General features: G+C 34.3%; 1 protein-coding gene across 9 annotated transcripts in view; it reads right to left on the reverse strand.

Moving 5' to 3' along the window:
- The window catches only part of LRRC7 (leucine rich repeat containing 7), a 491,773-nt gene that overhangs the window by 86,523 nt on the left and 385,138 nt on the right, over positions 1 to 20,112 (reverse strand). For 8 of the 9 annotated variants that reach the window (XR_003124468.3, XM_049111806.1, XM_049111803.1 and 5 more), the window contains 6 exons: positions 17,609 to 17,738; positions 16,485 to 16,600; positions 11,736 to 11,805; positions 9,669 to 9,768; positions 7,074 to 7,198; positions 4,814 to 5,062 (listed from right to left, as the gene is read on the reverse strand). Coding sequence is in view for 8 of the 9 variants with exons in the window: in XM_049111806.1 (XP_048967763.1) it covers positions 4,814 to 5,062; positions 7,074 to 7,198; positions 9,669 to 9,768; positions 11,736 to 11,805; positions 16,485 to 16,600; positions 17,609 to 17,738 (790 nt within the window). In the remaining variant the exon portion in view is untranslated. The remainder of the gene's footprint in view (positions 1 to 4,813; positions 5,063 to 7,073; positions 7,199 to 9,668; positions 9,769 to 11,735; positions 11,806 to 16,484; positions 16,601 to 17,608; positions 17,739 to 20,112) is intronic. The other variant, XM_025417997.3, reaches the window with a different exon arrangement.

A 20,112-nucleotide genomic window follows, 5' to 3' on the forward strand; every position in this document is an offset into this window, starting at 1 on the left:
AAAAAAAATTTAACATAAAAATACCTTTGGCAAACACGTTCACAAAACTAATCCATTTTATGTGCAGTAGTAAAACCAAATGCAATATAGTGAGTGCTGAGCTGCTGAGAAACTGTACTGTAGAGTAAGAACATAGTGTTCTTTCCACATTCTGCCCTCGTGGGGCTTCCTCCCGCCCTGCCCACCTTCTAGATTAAAAACGATTTTGGGATTATATTCTATCTTCAGACCTACCCTGCAGATCGTTGAAGTAGCAGTAGGTCCAACATATGAGTGACTGGCAATCCGGAGATTTTAAGCATTACTATCAGCTGCTTTTATACTTTAGAGGCTATTCCTTCCCTATCTTAATTATTTATGATTATTTTCATGTTAATAATATCTTTGGAATATCAATGTAGATGATAAGAGGAGACCCCAAAAGATTTACAAGTAGAGATTTTGTATTAAAAAAATGGGGGAATTGACAGTATCTGCTACCAAACATGCATCAGCTCTGTGTTAATCAGCATGTTATATCCAAAGGTCAGGTAGCTAATTCTTATTAATACCTAAAAAAATATATGCTTCAGGGTGGCTATTATATTTACTTTTTACCCAAATAAAGTAATATGCTTTGTAGGTAATGTCTTAAAGTAAAAAGGAATTTAAAAATTGAGGAGATTTTTCTAAGATAGTCTAGATAAACATGTAAACTTTGGCTTATATTTACCCAGATATTTATTTTCATTCTTGAATTCATTTTTTTGCTTTATCGATCTGACTTTAGGGAACATATATATTAACGATTATTCTTCACATTTAATTTAGAGAGAGAAAATATGAGACGCTTCCAGATAGACTATCCCATTATCAGAGTATGTAAGATATGCTTAAATTGGAATAAATACAAATTATCCATGTGATTTAAAGGGAGTGAGAAGAAAAACAAGGAACAGATTTATTTGGCCTGGCTTATTCTAACCATCATGACTTTTTGCATCTGAGTAGAACCAACTTTACAAAATGGAATGGTCTATATGATTGTAGTGAGTATATGTGTGTGGAAAGTGTGTGTGGGGGTAGGTTGGGAGGAGGGGAGGCGAAAACAAAGCTGAAGAAGGAAGGCGTGGGAATGAAAGAGGAAAGGAGAAAGTGTGGGGGCACACACATCGCCACCCACCCACACCCATGTAATCCATGGGATGTAAGAAACTATGATGGTGGTACAGATCTGAGGATTGTAAATATGAATTCAAACACTTTTGCTCATCTGCAGTTTTAGCAAATCCACCAACTTTGTTATATTTATCTTCCTCGTGGATCGTTTTCCATATCAAATACTGGGATTGGACTCACTAGATGACTTCTAAATTTCCTCGTAGTATTAAAAACATAAAATTATTTTTCCAGTAAATTTTTGGAAAGCTGATGCAAAACCAGATAATTTTGCTAGTATAAATATTGTTTTAGTCTTTTACACTCAAACAAATAAGAATGAAATTAATAATATATTGACATAAAGCTACAAAAATATAACCCAGGAAAAGTTAGACTTCTCAGAAAAAAAAGTGTAAGTTGTTAGAATGTAATATAAAGATAGCTCAGGGTACTTAATTTATAATGCATTCTTAAATAAACATAAAAAGAATGATATCCATGCTAGACAAAGTCCATTGGGATGCATGCATTCTTGGATCTGCTGTTAAGTTGGTATTAAAAATGTTCATCACAAATTAAATCTAAGTTTTAAGTTATATTGTTGAACTCATTTAACAGTATTTGACAGCGAAGGGCTAGAAGTCAAAAAACTACATTTAAAAAATATAGATTGTAGAGTGGTATGGAGATTATGCCAATTATGAACATCTTTAAATTTTTAATAACCAGTGGTATATGAATGAAAAATAATTCTCATGTAGGGCATTAAATTAAAATTCTATGTACCTTAAAAAATCCTCAATGTTAAGATTACACTTCTAAATGGAATCAAAAGCCAAAAAAAAAAAAAAGAAAAGATGTGTTCAATTGAATTAAATTACACATTGAATAATGTAATCTATTTTTTGTAGATGCTATGTCTCATCTGACAATTAGAGGGCTATTTACTAAACTAGATGACTATTTACTAATGGCCACAGTGCCAATATTTTCTGGTTATTTTATAAGCAAGTTAATGTGATATTTTGGTCACATCATCAGAATATGATTGGGTACTTTATCTCTGAAAAATATTTAAATTTAGAAACAGAAGCAGATTTGTCAAGTTAATGAAGCTTAAGCTTTAGGGCCTGCCACCTGCATTGGCTCTTTCCAAAGCCTTGTGAGAGGCCATACTTATTTATTTACTTGGTTATTTCATATCCTTTTCCTTAAAGAGCCTCCTATCCAAGCTGCGGGAGTTTCAGGTCTTATAAAACTTGGATTTGTTCCACGTAGACAGTAAGCTCCTTGCTTCCCATTTCCTAGTCTACCAACAGAACTTGCTGGACCTGGGGTCGGAAGACCTAAATTTAAGCCACAGATTTACTCCCAACAAGCTATCAGCCACTAATCTTTCTGTCCAGTTTCTGCTCACGTAAAATGGGAACGATAGTATCTTTAGTTAATCTAGAACTAAAATGAGATAACTGTGAAAGTTTCTGAAAATGCATAAATTCTATGCGGAGATTAGATACTATTTTCTAAAATCAGATTCTACGTAGGTATTTTTTAAAATCTGAAGTTTTTGGCAGTTTAGATTCTACTATATATGTATATAAAAATACCAATCTATTCGCAACTGTTTGGACTTTTTTTTCAGTTTGTATACAACAACAGCTATCATTTATTCAGTATCTACCATGTGCCAGGCACATGCAAAATGTTTCATAGGGATATTTAATTTATTAATAGCTATTTATATAACAAACAATTTTTATTTACCATATAGATTTAAATATAAACAATAAGTAATTATAATTAACGTTAAATATTTATAATTAATTATAATTAAACATAGTTTAGATTTTATAACCCATTGTAGGATCTGTTCCTATTCACCTTAGAATAGGGCTCAGACTGTGTAAGTTCCTTGCCCAAAAGCCATACAGCTATAGGTAGCAATGTCCAAATTCAAACTCAGGTCTTTGACTCCAAAGATTATGCTACAGAAGTGTTACTTGGCTCAAGGCTATTCTCTGTTATAAGTAAAGCACATATTTGTACAAACTTGTGGAAGAAATAGTGTGTGCAAATCCAAAATGTAAATTTTATTGAGTTAAATAATAAGATAATTTCAATTTTTTAAAACATAAAGCTAATTTTATAATTTCTTTTAAAATGAAAATATAATATTTTATAATTATTATGTTTATAAGCTCTGTAAAAGCATATTTTATACCCTTATACAGATTGTTTTGCCTACACCTCCTACTTTTTAACTCATGTGCAGTGCTTCAGAAATGAGTAAACATGATCATAAACACAATGTGATCAATAGTTCCGTAATGCCCAAATAAAAAGCTTCTTTATATTTCTAAATACATAGGCTAGAAATACTCCCTCATTCTAATATGAGATGGAGAAATATGTAAATTCATTTATGATATAAATAGGTGGGAAAAAAATCGTCAATTGTTTTTACCAAAATGTTGTGTATATCACTCACCATAAAGTATTTGTTCATTTTACATATACATTTTATTAAAATGCAAGATTTTCACTGTAATGTTACTTCATTTTAATTTTAGAAAAATAAAAATGTTTCACAACATTCTATATATCTCAGATCTAAAAAAAAGTGCAGTAAATGCAAATAGCAGCTGCAAGATGTTGGAGACTCTCAAAAGTTTAGCAATGGAAGAAAGAATTCATATTAATAGCTAGGGCATTTAGAGATGGTATCTTGAATTCTCAAAGAACTGTGGTTTTCTTATATAATGATAAAATTCTAATTTGGTTTGACTATAAATTCCAGTAAGAGAAGTAATAGTTTATGTTTTGATTACTGATCATTAAATATCTTATTCTGGGAATTAATCAGAACCTTTTACACAGAAAGGAAACTTACAGCAGTTTGGTAGGATTCTCAGCTGGCCTTATATTGCAGAAAGAATATAAGACACAGAATAAGAATCTAGTTCATTACATATGGATGGTAAGGCTTACTAAAACTGTAGTGTTCTTTCACAACCCATTAAGATATATATATTTTTTTCACTGAACTTTTTAAATACCCAACCCACTGAGATAAGGAAGCCCTATTTGCCACAACTCCCAAACCAATCTTCTCTTACAGGAATTCTCATCATCTGTGCCTTCAAATTAGAGGGAAGTTGATGCTTTTCAACAGATGCCCATCTTTGTGCTCAAAGTCCACTCTCAACAAATATCAATTCAAATCTCATGTTATTTTAAGAATCAGGTTTTTGTTATTTAATCTCCCTCTGAATTGATATACAAAGATGTGTGTGCGTGTGGGGGCAATTTGGATTTTATCAATAGTGTCATCAACATTCTGCCCAACTATTGGTATTCCCACACTTTAAAGAAAAAAATTTTTTTAAAAATAAAGGCATAAATAAAAATGAAGCACCCAACTCAAAAATCATGCCATATATCCCACCATTAGGCACCTTATTATTGATGTTCCCTCCCCTCTGACTTGGTTCTCTCCACCCCATTGCCAATGTCAAAGAATAAAACCTTAAATTGAGATCAAACACTGGCAATTGGATGGTTTCTATAGGATCAACGTTTCTTACCCCAAATCATGCAGAACATACCCCATAAACCACTGTTCCAAGGTTGCCTCTACATGGGGGATTCTCCTACCCCAAACACCTAGGCCTACCTGTCTGCCACTTAGAGAGGGAAGAGTGGTGGATTGTGCTGCAACTGGCAATGGAGTACACATGCTCCTTTCCTGCTGGAGGCCACTTATACAACCCCATGCCAGCTGTGGGTCATTCTGGGGGACGGGCATATCTTGGATCTGCTGATCACACCTGGCCCATGGTGTGCAGCAATCGCCAGACAGTCTGGCAGGTTGGAGAGTAATCCCACGCTGGCCCCTTTCCCAGGGGGCTTGGCAGGAGTGATCCTGTGGGAGAAGGAATCTCCATTTTCTGGGAGAAAGAGGAGCACTGTAGCAATACTTTCACTTTATCATTTTTCTACTCTTGATTTTTTTTTTCACTCTGGGTAATGCATTTAAAACAACCATCAGAAAATTAGTTTGAACTCTCTCTAATAAAACAGTACCAATATCAATATGAAGCTAATGGGTCACAATTTCTTCACACAAGGCAGCATTCGTACTACACTACACACTCTGTAAGTAGGGCATTATACTCTAGTCCATTTAGAAGTTGATGGCATAGGTCAGTGGTTCCTTTCTAAATTTTATGTAAATGAAAGGTAAAATGGTGCTAAATTTAATGTATATGTAATGAACCAGCAAAGTGTGATTAATTTAGTGTAAGATTGCTGTATATTCCATTCATCATACTTCCATGATGATTTATTTAGAAGTTTGTTTGTGTTCTAATTTGTCCAATAGCCAGTGGCATTGGAGATATTCAAATTAGTCAAAACCAAGTGTTTGAGACTTTTGAAACACATTGTTTCACCAAAATATAAGTAAATCAAATATAAATAAGCATAAAGAAAATGTAATCTAAAGTATAATGGACCTACTCTGATTATAAACAAACCCGACCACATAACACACAAACAGGGCTTCTAAATAATAATTCCCATTTACCATATTTTATGTTTTCATTGACACATATACCAGAGTATATTAAGTGTACTATTTTCTTATTGGATCCTTAGAGTATGGATTTTTAAGAATAAGTATGTAGTTTTTGACATTCAGTGAAGTAAAAGAATGAATCAGAGGTCCAGTATAGAATGCATCATCCATTGGTTCTAGATTTAACATATGAAATCTTAAAAGAAGAACTGAAATGTTGTAAGGGTCTTCATTTTTAGTTTGGCATTGCTTTTCCTAAGAATTCACAAGTTAAAAAAAAAAAATGTTTCTTTGGTTATTAGGTAGCACTAACCAAGCATCCAGAAACATTTTTTTAAACCCAAATCTTTAACAAAACCATCATTTTGATTTGGGAATTCATTTTGGATTTTCCACAATGATGTGGAGGTAGGCCTTGTCAATTACCTTACTGTCTAAATCTAGTAAGGTTCCAGGGTGTGTTGATTTAAGAAAAAAGTTTAGAAAATGTGGGAATGAGGGGACAGAAAAGAACACATTACACAATCTAGATCTATTAATAGGATGCACATACAATCACTTAGGCAATTAGTCACTCAGAGCGAGAACTGTTAGTATCCATGACGGTAGAAGTACACAAATAATACTAGACAAAATTAGTTGGAGATTCAAGATGTTGACAGGATGATAATAGGAAGATCTGATGTGGATAAAATCTGTTCGGACATTTCAAATCTAAATAATGAAAAAAATATAGATTTTAAAACTCATCTTGTTACTTAGATTAGTTCCAATAAAGGATTTAAAAAATATATATATTCGAGGTGAAAAAATTGAGGATCACCTGCTATTAGGCACTTGCCTCCTTTAAAACTTGTTTTCTCACTTAAGAAAACTCATAAATTCTTCTTGGATACCCTAGAGACATAAAATCTTTCAGAGATTTTAAAGCCAATATAATATATTAATCCACTGGCTCTCCTATGAATGTACACTTTGGTCTCATAGGGTCTGTCCGGTGCCTTGCTTAGTGATTAAAAGAAAACCTCGTCAGCGTTTCAAGAATATAATCATAAGATGCTTAGATTTGTTTGTCTTGGCTCTCTCTCACCTTGAATCTCCTTCACGTTGTTACTCTGGAAGATGGGGTGGTGGATCAAATTTGCTCAGTCAGAATTGGGACCTGAGTCTCATTCTGAAGCACACAATGCTTCTCAAATTATCATCCCGCTATAATGAAAGGTACCACCAGGAGATGGGAAGGTGTGTTTGACCTTCAAGCACAGGTCACTCAATTTGTCCCAAAGTCTATTTTAATAATAACAACGGACAAACAAAAGTAATGAGAAGAAAGAAGAAACAAAATGAAAAGTTTCACCTTAACTTTCCCAGCATTTTCGTCATCTTCCTTTTTTTCTTCAAATTCAAAGGCAACAGTCATGCGTTGTTGTCTCTGCTCTTCCCACAGTGTAGGGTTAAAGCTGTCACTGTCTGACTGGAAATCTACAGTTAGATTCCAAAGTATTATTGCTTTTTTTTTTTTTTACATGAAGTGTCATTAATAGAGCTTAGTACACTATGCAAAAAAATGGCAATAGGTACTACAAACAAGCACAAAAACAAAAAAAAAGAGGGGGGAATAAAGAGAAAGAAAGAAGGAAATAAAGAAAAAGAAGAAAAGAAAGAGAGGGAATAAAATTCCCTTGATATTTGTTACATGGTTTTTTACACCTTAAGTCAAATTCAGCTTTCCTAAGTACATATTAATTATATATCAGGATTACAAAGTTTCCTAGTGCAGAGAATGGGCTCTCCAAAGGATGATAATGATATAATAATAATGATAATAATAATAATAATAGTAATAATAATAAAGAGAGCTGACCTATACATTTTAAAATATGATCTTTTTAAATCTTCACACTAGGACACCAGTGGTAGTACTAATACATCCTCAGTTTGTTAGCGAGAAAAATACAGCTGAGTTTTAAGAGATTTGCTCCAAGTTCTCTGGGCCAATGCAGGATTCTATCCCATGTCTGTGTGATTACAGAGCCCATATGCATATTTGTAGCCACTAGACTCTATCAGGATTTTATAAAAGATACTACATAACATTGGTTTTTCAGATTTTATAAAAGATACTACATAACATTGGTTTTTCAGTAAAACGTATAAGATAGCAAGCTTTTCTTTTTGGTGTATGTGGTTGGGGAGTAATGGAGGCGGGCTTGTTTTTAGGTGAACATATCGAAATCTAGTCTTTAATATTACTGTCTTAAAACTAGTCTAAATATGTCTCAAATTAACAGGGAAAATAAGTGGCTTATCAATCTTCAATTTATATTGAAGTGTACACTAATAGTAATATCTTCCTTGCCAATATTAAATGTGAAGATCACATGAAAATGCAAGACAAGTACTTAGTTTGGGCTAAATTCTTTCCCAAAAGATGACCTTTATCATATACCTCCTTGTTTGTTGCAAAGGATTCTGAAAATTCATTTATTATACTTCTGCCTGAAAAGCCAAAGGGTGACTTGCTTAAAGTTCAAGAGAATTTTTCTATTACCAACTCTCCTTTCCTCAAAGGAAAACAGAACAAAACAAACCCAGGCTAATTCCTTAATATCACACCTTGCTTAACTAGATTGACTTCATTCACTCCCTGCAATAAATGAGGGATTTAATATGCAAGGCCATATTTCAGAAGTGATCAGCAAATCTGAGACTCTTCACTTTTCCATGAATTTTTTGGAATGAAATATTTTGACAATCTAAGGATACTAATATGAAAACATAAGTTGCACGGATAAAAACAATTCTTACTCTGTTTTTCTTATAGCATATGTAAACATGGTGACTTTTCTTGCATAAAATCCAAAGATCAATTTTACTTAAGTCTGAAAAAAATGGAAACAATTTTTCCTTTTCCTACTTTTGTAAGTCAAAATTTGAATAAAAATATTCTAAAATATCCCCAAATAATTCACTTATGTTTATAAGTCAAAGACTAAGGACATTTATTATCTCTGAATCTATAAACAAATAGTTTCTTTTAAAAGTTGTTCTCATGCAAGTGGATTGGGTGGATTTAATCCATGGGTGGATTAAAGTGGGTTTACTCTTCTAAGAATTGTCAATACTGTAAGACTGTAGAAAATACGTGTGGCAGCCTGTCCTGGGTCGGGCTAAGGAGCTTAGGCAGAGTTCCAAATGGTAAAGGACAAACCTCCTGTAAAAATTTTATGAAATTTGTCATCATAAAGGATAGAAGGTTTAATTTTAAAAAAGGTTTAGGTTTTCAACAAGTATTCCTATCATCGCTACGGACATCATTTAGAGAAACTTAACTTGAAAGGGAAAGAATGATCATTATTTTCAAGGCATCTCTTTATGGTTGACTTAACATGAAATAATGTGGGGCCCGGGATCACTGGACTAAATGTTTAAACTGTGTTCATGAAATTGGTGAACACAGAAAATAAAACAGTTCGTTGAAACTTCCTTAAGATCAGACCCTTCTTAGCTCATGTCACTTAGCTGGATCCTATGTTTTGCATTCCACCAAGCGAAGCTGTTCCTAAAAATCAACATTTTCATATATGAAGAGGGAGAGTTATGTTTTTGGAATTTTATTTAAAATACTATAGTTTACATTGATTTTGTATCCTGAAACTTTACTGAATCCATTTATCAGTTCTAGCAGGTTTTTTTTTTTTTTTTCTTTTTTTTTTGGTGGAGTCTTTCAAGTTTTCTGTATAGACTATCGTGTCATCTGCAAATAGTCAAAGTTTGACTTGATGATGAGATTCATGCTTAGGGTGAACCGCAGGATGATTCATATGTGTCATGTAATTATCTTTATAGGCATACCCAATGGGCCAGGATTCCTGGCTGGAGATCAGAATAAAATTAATCCCTTTTATCCATAATCATATAAGCATAGGATAAATTTTTACTGACAATTTACCTTCATCACCACGAGGTTGCTGGGGAAACATATAGTTAGTCAATACTCTTTGCTTTGTTTCTGGATGGGCTTCAGTTTGTAAAGGGATAAGGGCTTTGGACTAGAAGCAAAGAACATATGAATTAGATTAATAAGATAGCAAATATGAAGGATGTTACATTTATTTAAGATAATGGTCAATAGTCTCGCCTCATTGAGCTGAATGAACAATTTAAAAAAAGGAAAGGAAAAAAAGTAATGAAATAAGAAAGCTAAGAACTAAGGCTATTGCTGAGGAATATTCTCAAATCCTAAGGCCTTCAAGCTGAGAGTCTCTTTTTCTCTAGTATATTCTTTTACAAAACCAATTCGTCTTCACTGGCAATGTTAGTTTTAATCTTAAAGAGACCAAGATGTCTTAAATCATTTCAATTAAGTAAGCTTGTGGTGTGCTTCTATATGCTCATTCATTTTCACAAATTGCTGCCCTTTAAAAAGACAGATGGAAATTGCTATCAAATTCACGCTATTACAAGATCATCTATGAGTTTAATTAGGTTGAAACATAAGCATTTTTTAAGAGATATTCTTGTAACCAAAGACAGAGTCTACCTAAAAATTAACAGCTGTGCTTTTTGTATCTGCTAGGTCAACAATACATTTCTTATGGGTGGTAACATTTCATTCTTTATTATTAATTTGATTTTAGAAATACTATTTCTTAAGGGTGTTTTAGAACTCTGATATTATATACTATACATATAAGTATGCTATATATATATAAGTATATTAGAAATGATGATCTCTAATGTTTAAAAAAATCCTCCTATTTGATGACATTTATTAATAGGAGTGAAGCACAAAGGGATACCAACCTGTTTCATGAAACTGAGTCAGAAACACATTAAATCACTGTTCTAAATAAAAGTTAAATGATGCAGTTACTGTTCAGTTCATTCTCTCACAAGAATAATAAATCATGATATTAGGGGATTTTTTTTTCCCAATGCAAGACTGCAGCATCGACTGCTCATTAGCATAGCTCACATTGAATCCAGAAATGATTTATTTATAATGATATATTAATGCCTTGAAAAATCTATAGTTCATTGATAAGGTTTGAATTTGAGTGGCAATCTAATTTTTTTACTCAGCAGATGGGAGCAAGTGTTCTAATGAATATCGGAACACAAAAATTCTAGCACTTATATTTTACATTTTGTAGAGATTTACTTTATTTATTCACAAAAGTAGTCCAATACCTAGAATTCTGAACAATTCCAGTAATGCTGCTTTTATGCTCAGGAAATCATGATAAGAAGCTAAATTCAAGATGACTTGTTTTCATTTGGTTATTCGTATTTGGGGATAGATATTTCAAAATTTTAGGATTACAAGAAAAAAGTAAAAAAGACTAATAAACTATGTCAAAATTGTTTATGACCATTTTTTTTTCTTATGGCAAATCAGATGTCTTCAACTGTTTCTTGTTACTTTCCGGTTATTCAAGTTCTTCGTTAACACTCAATTACTGGTTCAATTACAATCTACTTTTGTGAGTATAAAAAATAATATCAAACCAATTTCACAGAAAGTATTGGTAACAGTTGCAAAACGCATCTGAAAACTTCTTGTATAAAATTTTAGAATTAAGTTGATTATAATTAAAAGTATGAGAAAAAGAGGAACATGTAGGATAATAATTCTCTCTGTGGGGACTGTGGGAATGATTTCTTATTCTTTAACTTCAGAGATATAATTAAAGAACTCTCCCTAAGGACATATATATGTACTACTTGGAAGTAAAAAGGTGTGAAAACGATCATTTTGTGTGTGAGATCTCTGAGAATGAAACAGATGCTAAATCAAAGTATTTAAAGAGGGTGGGGATTATCCTACTGTATTGTTAGTAGCAATGAAATACGTGCTCGAATTGCTACCTTTACAAAAATCTCTCTTCTGGAAGATAAAGAATCTATATTTTATAGTAATTGTCAAGGATATCTATTGGGAATAAGTTAGTAATTCAAAGTTTAAACTACAGTTCATCTTAATACACAAAATAAACCCAGTAACAAAAGTTTTTACCTGATTGTCAGAAAGCCATAAAGCTGCAAGCTCTTTAAGTTTGGTAAATGAGAATGGTAAATTCTTCAATCTGCAAAAACAAGAACATTCTAATAGCATGGGTGAAGACGGATATAGTTCCTTTTTATTAAGAATTATTTAAAATACTGTAACATTCATTTCATTCTTTTCTCCAATCCTTTCTCTTAAGCAGTCTGAATAATCTTTAAAAAGTAAAAAGCTCCTCTTTACAACCCTTCAAATGCTTCCCATCATATCTAGGATAAAATCCAAAGTTGTTGACGTGATTTGTCAAGCCTTATAAGATCTGGCCCCCACGCCTCTCTAGAAACTTCTGCAAGTCTTTTCTTAACTCAGCCCCACCAGGGCCACCTGACAGGCCTTCTATCTACCCACTGTGTGGATTAGCCAAACTATTCACTCTGGAATATTCTTTCTTCCCGACTTTACTTCAGTAAATCCCACATGTCTTTTGGCTCTCATCTTAAATGCCATTTTCTCAAAGAGGCTTTTCCTGACTCTTCATTTAAATTACTCTCCCCAATAGTCACAAAGCACCTTATATTTTCTTTGATGGAACATACCATAGTTTGTAGTTATATATTTACTTTTATGATTACTTTTCTACTGGCTGATTGCCCCAAAGAACTGTAGGCTCCATGATGGGATGGGGTCATGCTTGTTGTACTCCTACAGGTATTTACAGCTCCCAATGTTATACTGACTCCCAAATGTGTCCTTGTGTTCTCTCACCCTTTGCATGTCGTGTAGTACGTGTTCCAAGAGGGAATCCTTAAAAATGCACTTTGAGGTACGTGAGGTTTGGCATCTGCTTTGGTATTCAGTCGAAATTATCTATTTATTGTTGGCTTCAGCCTTTGGAGGGCCAAGTCGTCAAGTGCCTATTTCAACATACTATCTGATATCCCTGAAATTGTGCATGATGAATGAATTGTGATTATATAGGTTACCATCATAGCTACTCAGCAAAGTGGTGATATAATCAAGGCATGCAGATGGATTTATTGTCAATTTCTGTGTATTCTTTTTTGAATACAGACACACATTTTAGATAGAACCTGGAATAAAAATTTCCTCAAGTCCTTAATATGTTGGAATTCTTTCAGCCAATTGATGAGTACATGTTTTTTGATAATCGAAATGGGAAATATTATAATAATTAATAAAGATTATGGAAGTTGTTTATTTTATATGTAAAAGCAGTTAAACATTTTCAAAGAACGTAGTAAATACGAAAAGATATCGACAGCCAATACAAATATCAACAGTGTGCATTAGCCAGGTACCTTTAGGAAGAATATATTCTTTTTTTTTAAATTTTTATTTATTTATGATAGTCACACAGAGAGAGAGAGAGAGAGAGAGAGAGAGAGAGAGAGGCAGAGAGAGAAGCAGGCTCCATGCACCGGGAGCCCAATGTGGGATTCGATCCCGGGTCTCCAGGATCGCGCCCTGGGCCAAAGGCAGGCGCCAAACCTGCACCACCCAGGGATCCCTTTAGGAAGAATATAATAACCTCTTTGAGTTCATAAATATTTATAAAACATAAATAAAAATATAAAGAGTAACAGAATAATTTATATCATAATTCTCTTTTTATAGAATAATTGGTTATGTTAGTATTTATAACATAAACCAAATTACATAAAAACTGTCGGTAGTTTTTACTTATTTAATTTCAATTAAGCCAGGAATTCTGAAGTAAGTATTGTGGGAAGAGTTTTTCACATCATGTAGAGAATATCGATTTTGCCACATCAAAATTACATGAGGAGGAAATCTCCAGAATCATATATAATACTATATATAATAAGTCATCAATTCAATTAAAAATGTAGAATATAAAGAAAGAAGCCTTTAGAGAAGGATGACTTACATGCCTTTCTCCTTGCTCCTTCTCTAACCTACACTGAAAGTAAGCCTCTACTTAATATCACACATGTGTAATAAGTTGACCCCAGGAGCAATCTTGCAGTTGACAGTGCAAAGGAATAATGGTTCCTCAATTAGAATATCAAACTTTAAAAAAAATCTATTATAAATATGAAATTGTGATAGTAAAAACATTCGGATAACATTTCATATTTCACCTTTCATCCAGGCAGTTCTTTCTCTGATAGTGATGTTCAATTTTGGCCTCAGCTTTGGTGGAATATTGATTTTAACTGCAGTTTAAGATTCATTGATTCATTCATTAATTAAAAAAACATTAATTTGGCTCTATACTATGTTCCAGTCACTGGACTAGGAGAAAAATTAAGCTAATATAACTGGCCTGACCAAATATTTTAAGTTCCTGATATTGTGAGATTCTCAGTGTCTTGTATCTTTTGCCCTAGCATCTAGCTATATGTCTGTCCCATGGTAGTTACTGAAGTATCCTTTATTTCCTGAATAAATAACTTTATTAGTAACCCTTCTACTTTCTTACACCAGACACAAAAATAAACTCAAAATGGATCAAAGACTTAAATGTGAGGCCTGAAATCAAACTCCTAGAAGAAAACAAGCAGTAAGTAATTTCCTTGACATTGGCCATAGAAATATCTTTCTCAGTATGTCTCCTCAGGCCAGGGAAACAAAAGCAAAATTAAACTACTGGGACTACACCAAAATAAAAAAAACTTCTGCACAGTGAGTGAAATCATTGACAAAACAAAAATGTAACCTACTGAATAGAAGAACATATTTGCAAATCATATATCTCATAAGGAATTAATACCCAAAATATATAAAGAACTTCTATAACTTAATACGAAAAAAATAAGCCAATTAAAAATGAGCAGAGAATCTGAATAATCATTTTTTTTTCCAAAGAGGACAATACAAATGGCCAACAGAAACATAAAAAGATGCTCAATATCACTTATCAGGGAAATGCAAGTCAAAACCACAATGAGAAAGACCTTATACCTGTCATATATATATATATATATATGTGTCATATATATATATCTGAGATCTTGCCATTTGCTAGGTCCCACGAGGTTATAGAGGGTATAATATTAAGTGATTATTTCACTTAACAGACAAAGACAAATACCACATGATTTCACACATATGTGGAATTTAAGAAACAAAACAGGCCAAGGGGGGAAAAACAAACAAACAAAAAACGATCATTAAATACAGAGAACAAACTTGTGGCTTCCAGATGAGAGGTGGGTGAGGGGATGGGTGCAATAGAGGGGATGAAGGGTACACTTATGGTGGTGAGCACCGAGTAATGTATGGAATTGCTGAATCCTTATATTGTATTTCTGACACTAATGTAACACTATATGTTAATTATACTTCCATAAAATAGTCAAAAATAAATTCATTTGTAATACTTCTAATAATGGGTCATTTTAAATATTTGATAGCATATTTTCTCTATCATAATGAAGATTATTAATGAACAAAAGTTGAGTTTACTAAGAATTTAAGAGCCTGCTCTAATGCATTATGAAAACCCCCCTCTAAGTTAACGGTAGTGGAGCTCAATTCCATCGGGGACTGTAATGGGATTTACGAGAGAATCCATCCTCCTATGATATCTCCATGACCATATTTCCTAATCTTATTCATAAGAATATACTTAGAACATTTTGAAAAGTGTTTTGCTGTAAGTCAGGCACAACATTCAATGCATTTCCCTCATTTTCCTGTCTGGTAACCCAGTCGAGACAGAAGATGAGGTTGGTTTGTTGTATTTGTTGTACCAAGCTACGAAGCTTCCTCGTCATCTTGATTTTGAAAATGAAATCCCAAACTGTTTAATAAAATGTCTTACTCTCTTACATGGGAATCTTATTGAATTACTAAGTGAATAATTTTTGAAAATCACATTATTATTATTATGATTTGTCTTAAACAAAAAAATGAGAACTAGTATACGTATCTTGACAGTTACTCGTCTGAACATTCTTTATGGTTCCATAAAAGTCATCTTTGACAGTTTTGTTGCAGTCTCTTAGTTTCTTGTTCTGTCATTTGTCTGACTGAAACTTATTAAAAATAGAGTTCATACATTCTATTCTATGATCACTTTGTCTATCTTTAGTCGGTATTTATTTTTATACTTTTCTATTTGAGGACAATTGTGGTGGAAACACGGATGAATTCAGTTTCGCTTTTTCTTTTTGCCTATCCACCATTATAATACCTTTGTCACAAGAAAGGGGACTTTTCTTTCTTTTTTGGTTGTCCTCACAATAATGTATGAACTTTACGACTTTTGAGTATTAACTAATTGGCAATATTCTTACTGGCATTCTGGTGGTATTGACAATACACCCATTACCCAGTTAATTTACTAGAGACATAAATGTGTACATGAAAACATATGTGTGTGTGTATATATATATATATATATATGCATAGATACATACATACTCCTATACATGATTTTAATTAATACATTTTGTAGCTTTTTATTATAGTTTTTCCAGGAATTCATAATATTATGCCTTTTACACATAGGAAGGTTTTGGCATATAAATTTGGGTGTATAATTTTTATATAATTTAAACATACAATATCATAGATGATCTGAATTTAATCAAATAAAATTTAGAAATATCAGTTTATAAGTAATTTAGCTTCTGCCATTTTCTCAATAAAACATGGATCTGCATTCTCTATACTTTATAAGACACAGAAAATGCCTCTAAAATCCTTAACAAGAAATAATAATTTGCTTTCAGTAAATAACTAATAGGTGATTGTGAAATGTTGCAGAAATACCTGTTGTCACTCAAATTTAAGACTCTTAGTTTCTGCATCTGTCCAATCTCTTCAGGAAGAAATTCCAGTTTATTGGAACGTAGAGACATAACTGTTACATTCTTACAGCTTCCAATCTGTGGGTAACAAAAGAAAGTAAGTAAAGAAATACACTGTAAACTATTTTTAAATTGATTTTAAATATTAAAATAATTTACAGATTTCCTTATCACTTTTAGGACTCTTTTAGTATGTCTATTGCTTTATTTTTAAAAAATATCTCTTTAAAATATATGTGTATATTAAATATTCCTTAGATATTAAGGCAATATATATCTCATGTTCTTTTGCATATTAGGAAGAGTTTTTTTTATAATTTTATTATTAGAATGCTCATTAGCTTCACTGTTTTCATAAAGAACAATTGTTTTTGTCCATCCAAGTGAGTATTAATATATCTATGTTTCTAGTAGATCATACATACACAGAAGATAAAATATCATTGACATTTCCATGGCAAAGTTAGTTTTATTTCATGTTACAATGATATTTGTCATGTTTATTCATAGCTTTTGGCTCTAAAATAATGACATATTGATTATTGTTCCTTCACTATGGAAGTGTTTAGTAGAAAACATTAAATTGAAAATACACTTCACACTTTTTTCTTGACATTAATAAATAAAAATCCCACTTAGAAATAAAAACTAACAGAACCTCTTGGTGACTTCTAAAATAAAAATAATATTATTATGCCACATGATATTTAAAAAAAAGTCATTTACATTAAAAATCTTCCACTTCAGAAATGGAAATGTAATTATCCCAGGATGTTATTCATTATTATTCTTAAAACCAAAATATTTAAATTAAATTATTTAAAATTGTATTCCTTATCATTGATTAACTTATAATATTTTATTACTTTGCTTTGCAAGTAATGTTTTAGCCAAATGGATTTTCTGGGTCAAATGTAAGAACTTATTATTTATTTAAAATGAATAATTAACACATTCATATGTAGATAATTCCTATACACTTGGATAGCTCAACTCATGGATATATGTTGCCATTGCACCTGTTAAGACTTAATCTCAAAACATATTCATTAAAAGTTAATTAACAGAAACAAGTTTATTCCTCACTTCTCTGGGTAATTCTGGAAGGAAATTCTCATCGACTGCTAATGTTCGAAGACTATGAAGGTAGCCAATAGTAGAAGGCAGAGACTCCAGTTCATTACAGCTACAGTCAAATTCTTCTAATAAAGATAAACTGAAAAGTTAAACACATTAGTTAGACATATCAAAAGGTAACATGGTTAAAGTGCTTTTAAAAAGCCACATATTCAAGTTCATTGAACAAAAAATGTTATTCATCTGGTGATGACAATAGTATCATATAAATTAATTTATCAGTTCACCCAAGTGGTTCAATACCATTTAATGAGTGGTTCAGTTTAGTGATATAAATGTGGCTTATTTTTTTACCTTTCTAAATTCACCTGTCATTTAAGCGAGCCATGGAAAATGACAGAAAGTTTTGTTATTGTTTTTAAAGATTTTATTTGTTTATTCACGAGTGACACAGAGAGAGAGAGAGGCAGAGACACAGGCAGAGGGAGAAGCAGGCTCCTTGTGGGGAGCCCGATGCAGGACTCGATCCCAGGACCCCGGGGTCATGCCCTGAGCCGAAGGCAGACGCTCAACCACTGAGCCCCCCCAGGGGTCCTGTTTGTTTGTTTTTTATACAACTAAAGTGTCATTTATAGCCTGATATTCATGATGCACATCCGTGGAGTGGAGGCATCTAACTGGCATGGTGGAAGCATGTAGAGGGCAGGTCCACAAAAGGGAGGATAAAGGGGCAAAACATGAACAAATCAGTACTTAAATTTTAAGTATTTTACTAAGCATTTTAAAGACAAAAATACTCTTTACCTTATAATAACTCTCTAAGATAGTTATTATTTTAAAACCCATTTCACAGATAAGGAAATTGAGGCCTACAGAGGCTAAATAACCTGCCGGAGGCCACACAGAGCAGGAAGGCTGGGGCCCAAAACGCTCACCGCATGCCTCCACGGTGCTTCCTTGCCTCTCAGCCGGTGCACCTGCAGCAGAGGCTACGCACAGGGCTCATTTCAGCCTGCACATGCATTGGCGTTGGTTTACAGAGCACTTTATTTTTAGAGATTTATTTATTCGTTTGAGAGAGAGAAAGAGAGAGGGAGAGAGGTGAGGAAGGGCAGAGGGAGAGGATCTCAAGCAGACTCTGCTAAGCATGGAGCCCGACAGGGGACTCGAGTTCACTACCTGAGATTATGACCTGAGCTCGAACCAGGAGTCGGACGCCTAATGGACCGAGCCGCCCAGGGAGTATTTCAAAAAGTGGTAAACTCTAATAATGAGCCAGGCTGTGGGTGCCTCTTGAAGGAGGAGAATCTGGCAGCGCCGGGCTGGTGTCCTTGCGGGATGAGCAGGGGACACAGCGCCCCGGCTGGCTGCCTGTTGGTCACCGGGCCCGCTGCCCTGCACAGCCAGTCTCAAGCCCGGACTACACGACAGGAACTGCCTAAGTGCCCGTCCCCTTAGCGCCAGGGAACAGGACACTCCAGTGTGTGGTTCCCCGCAGCTGGGCAAGGGAGACGGCCTGTCCCTGAGGAGGCGCTCTCTGTGGTTCAGTTGTCCTCGGTGCTGTTGCTCAGATGATCACACTGTCACCGTCATTATCGTCATCACTGTAACCCGAGGGGGCCCCCACGTGTGAGGGTCCCACTGTTGTAAAGGGAGAGTGAATTAGGCTTAGTTGGAGCCAGAGTCGTAGAACCAGCTTCCTTCTTCACGTCGTGGAGCCGGCTGGCTCGAGTGCGATTCCCTGCCAGCATCCAGTCAATGAGTAAGCCTAGACATGACGCACGTGGGGGCGAGGCCGGGGGTGTGTGTGTGTGTGTGTGTGCCCAGCCCTGCCACTTACTAGATGTGCTGTCCCGGGCACCGAACCATGGAGCGACAGCCGTGCTCAGCCCCCAAGGCTGATTCGGCCTACCTGCCAGCCAGGGGCATGGGCGGGGGAGAGTCACCCGGTAGCGCTGGGGAGCCGGGGCCCAGGGGAGTGGAAACCCTGCAAGATGCTCATTAAAGGTTAAACACTTGCATTACAAAGAGCGTGGAATGAGGTCATAGGTTTGTGTACAGTTAAACAAATCAGGTCCCATTAACCACGGGTCAGGAAAGAATAAGGTGGTAGGTTGAGTCTGACCGTGGTTCGTGGTCCTTGACGGCTTCAGCGGGTTGGTGAAACACAACTTTCAGCTCGGAATAACTCGTGAGCAAATGCTGCTTAAGTGAACTTTTTTCCTTCTTTTTAGACAAGGCGTGTAACGCTATCTCTGAGCCTTGGTTTCTTCACATTTGCCAAGAGGATGCTAATAATTCCTGCCTCGTGCAGTTGCTCTGAGTATCTTATGAGATACTGTTAAGTAAAGAATTTAGCGAAGTATCCACCATAGAATACATGCTCTGGAAATATTTTCTTTTTATTTCTCTTTTTTTTTATCAGGGTATTAGTGAACCCTGATAAATCCACTTCTAAATCCTTTGAGGCCCCATACACCAGGGTGGTTATGTCACTGGGTGTCAGGTGTGCA

This window comes from Canis lupus, chromosome 6, assembly GCF_003254725.2.
Source record: "Canis lupus dingo isolate Sandy chromosome 6, ASM325472v2, whole genome shotgun sequence".
Taxonomy (NCBI): domain Eukaryota; kingdom Metazoa; phylum Chordata; class Mammalia; order Carnivora; family Canidae; genus Canis; species Canis lupus.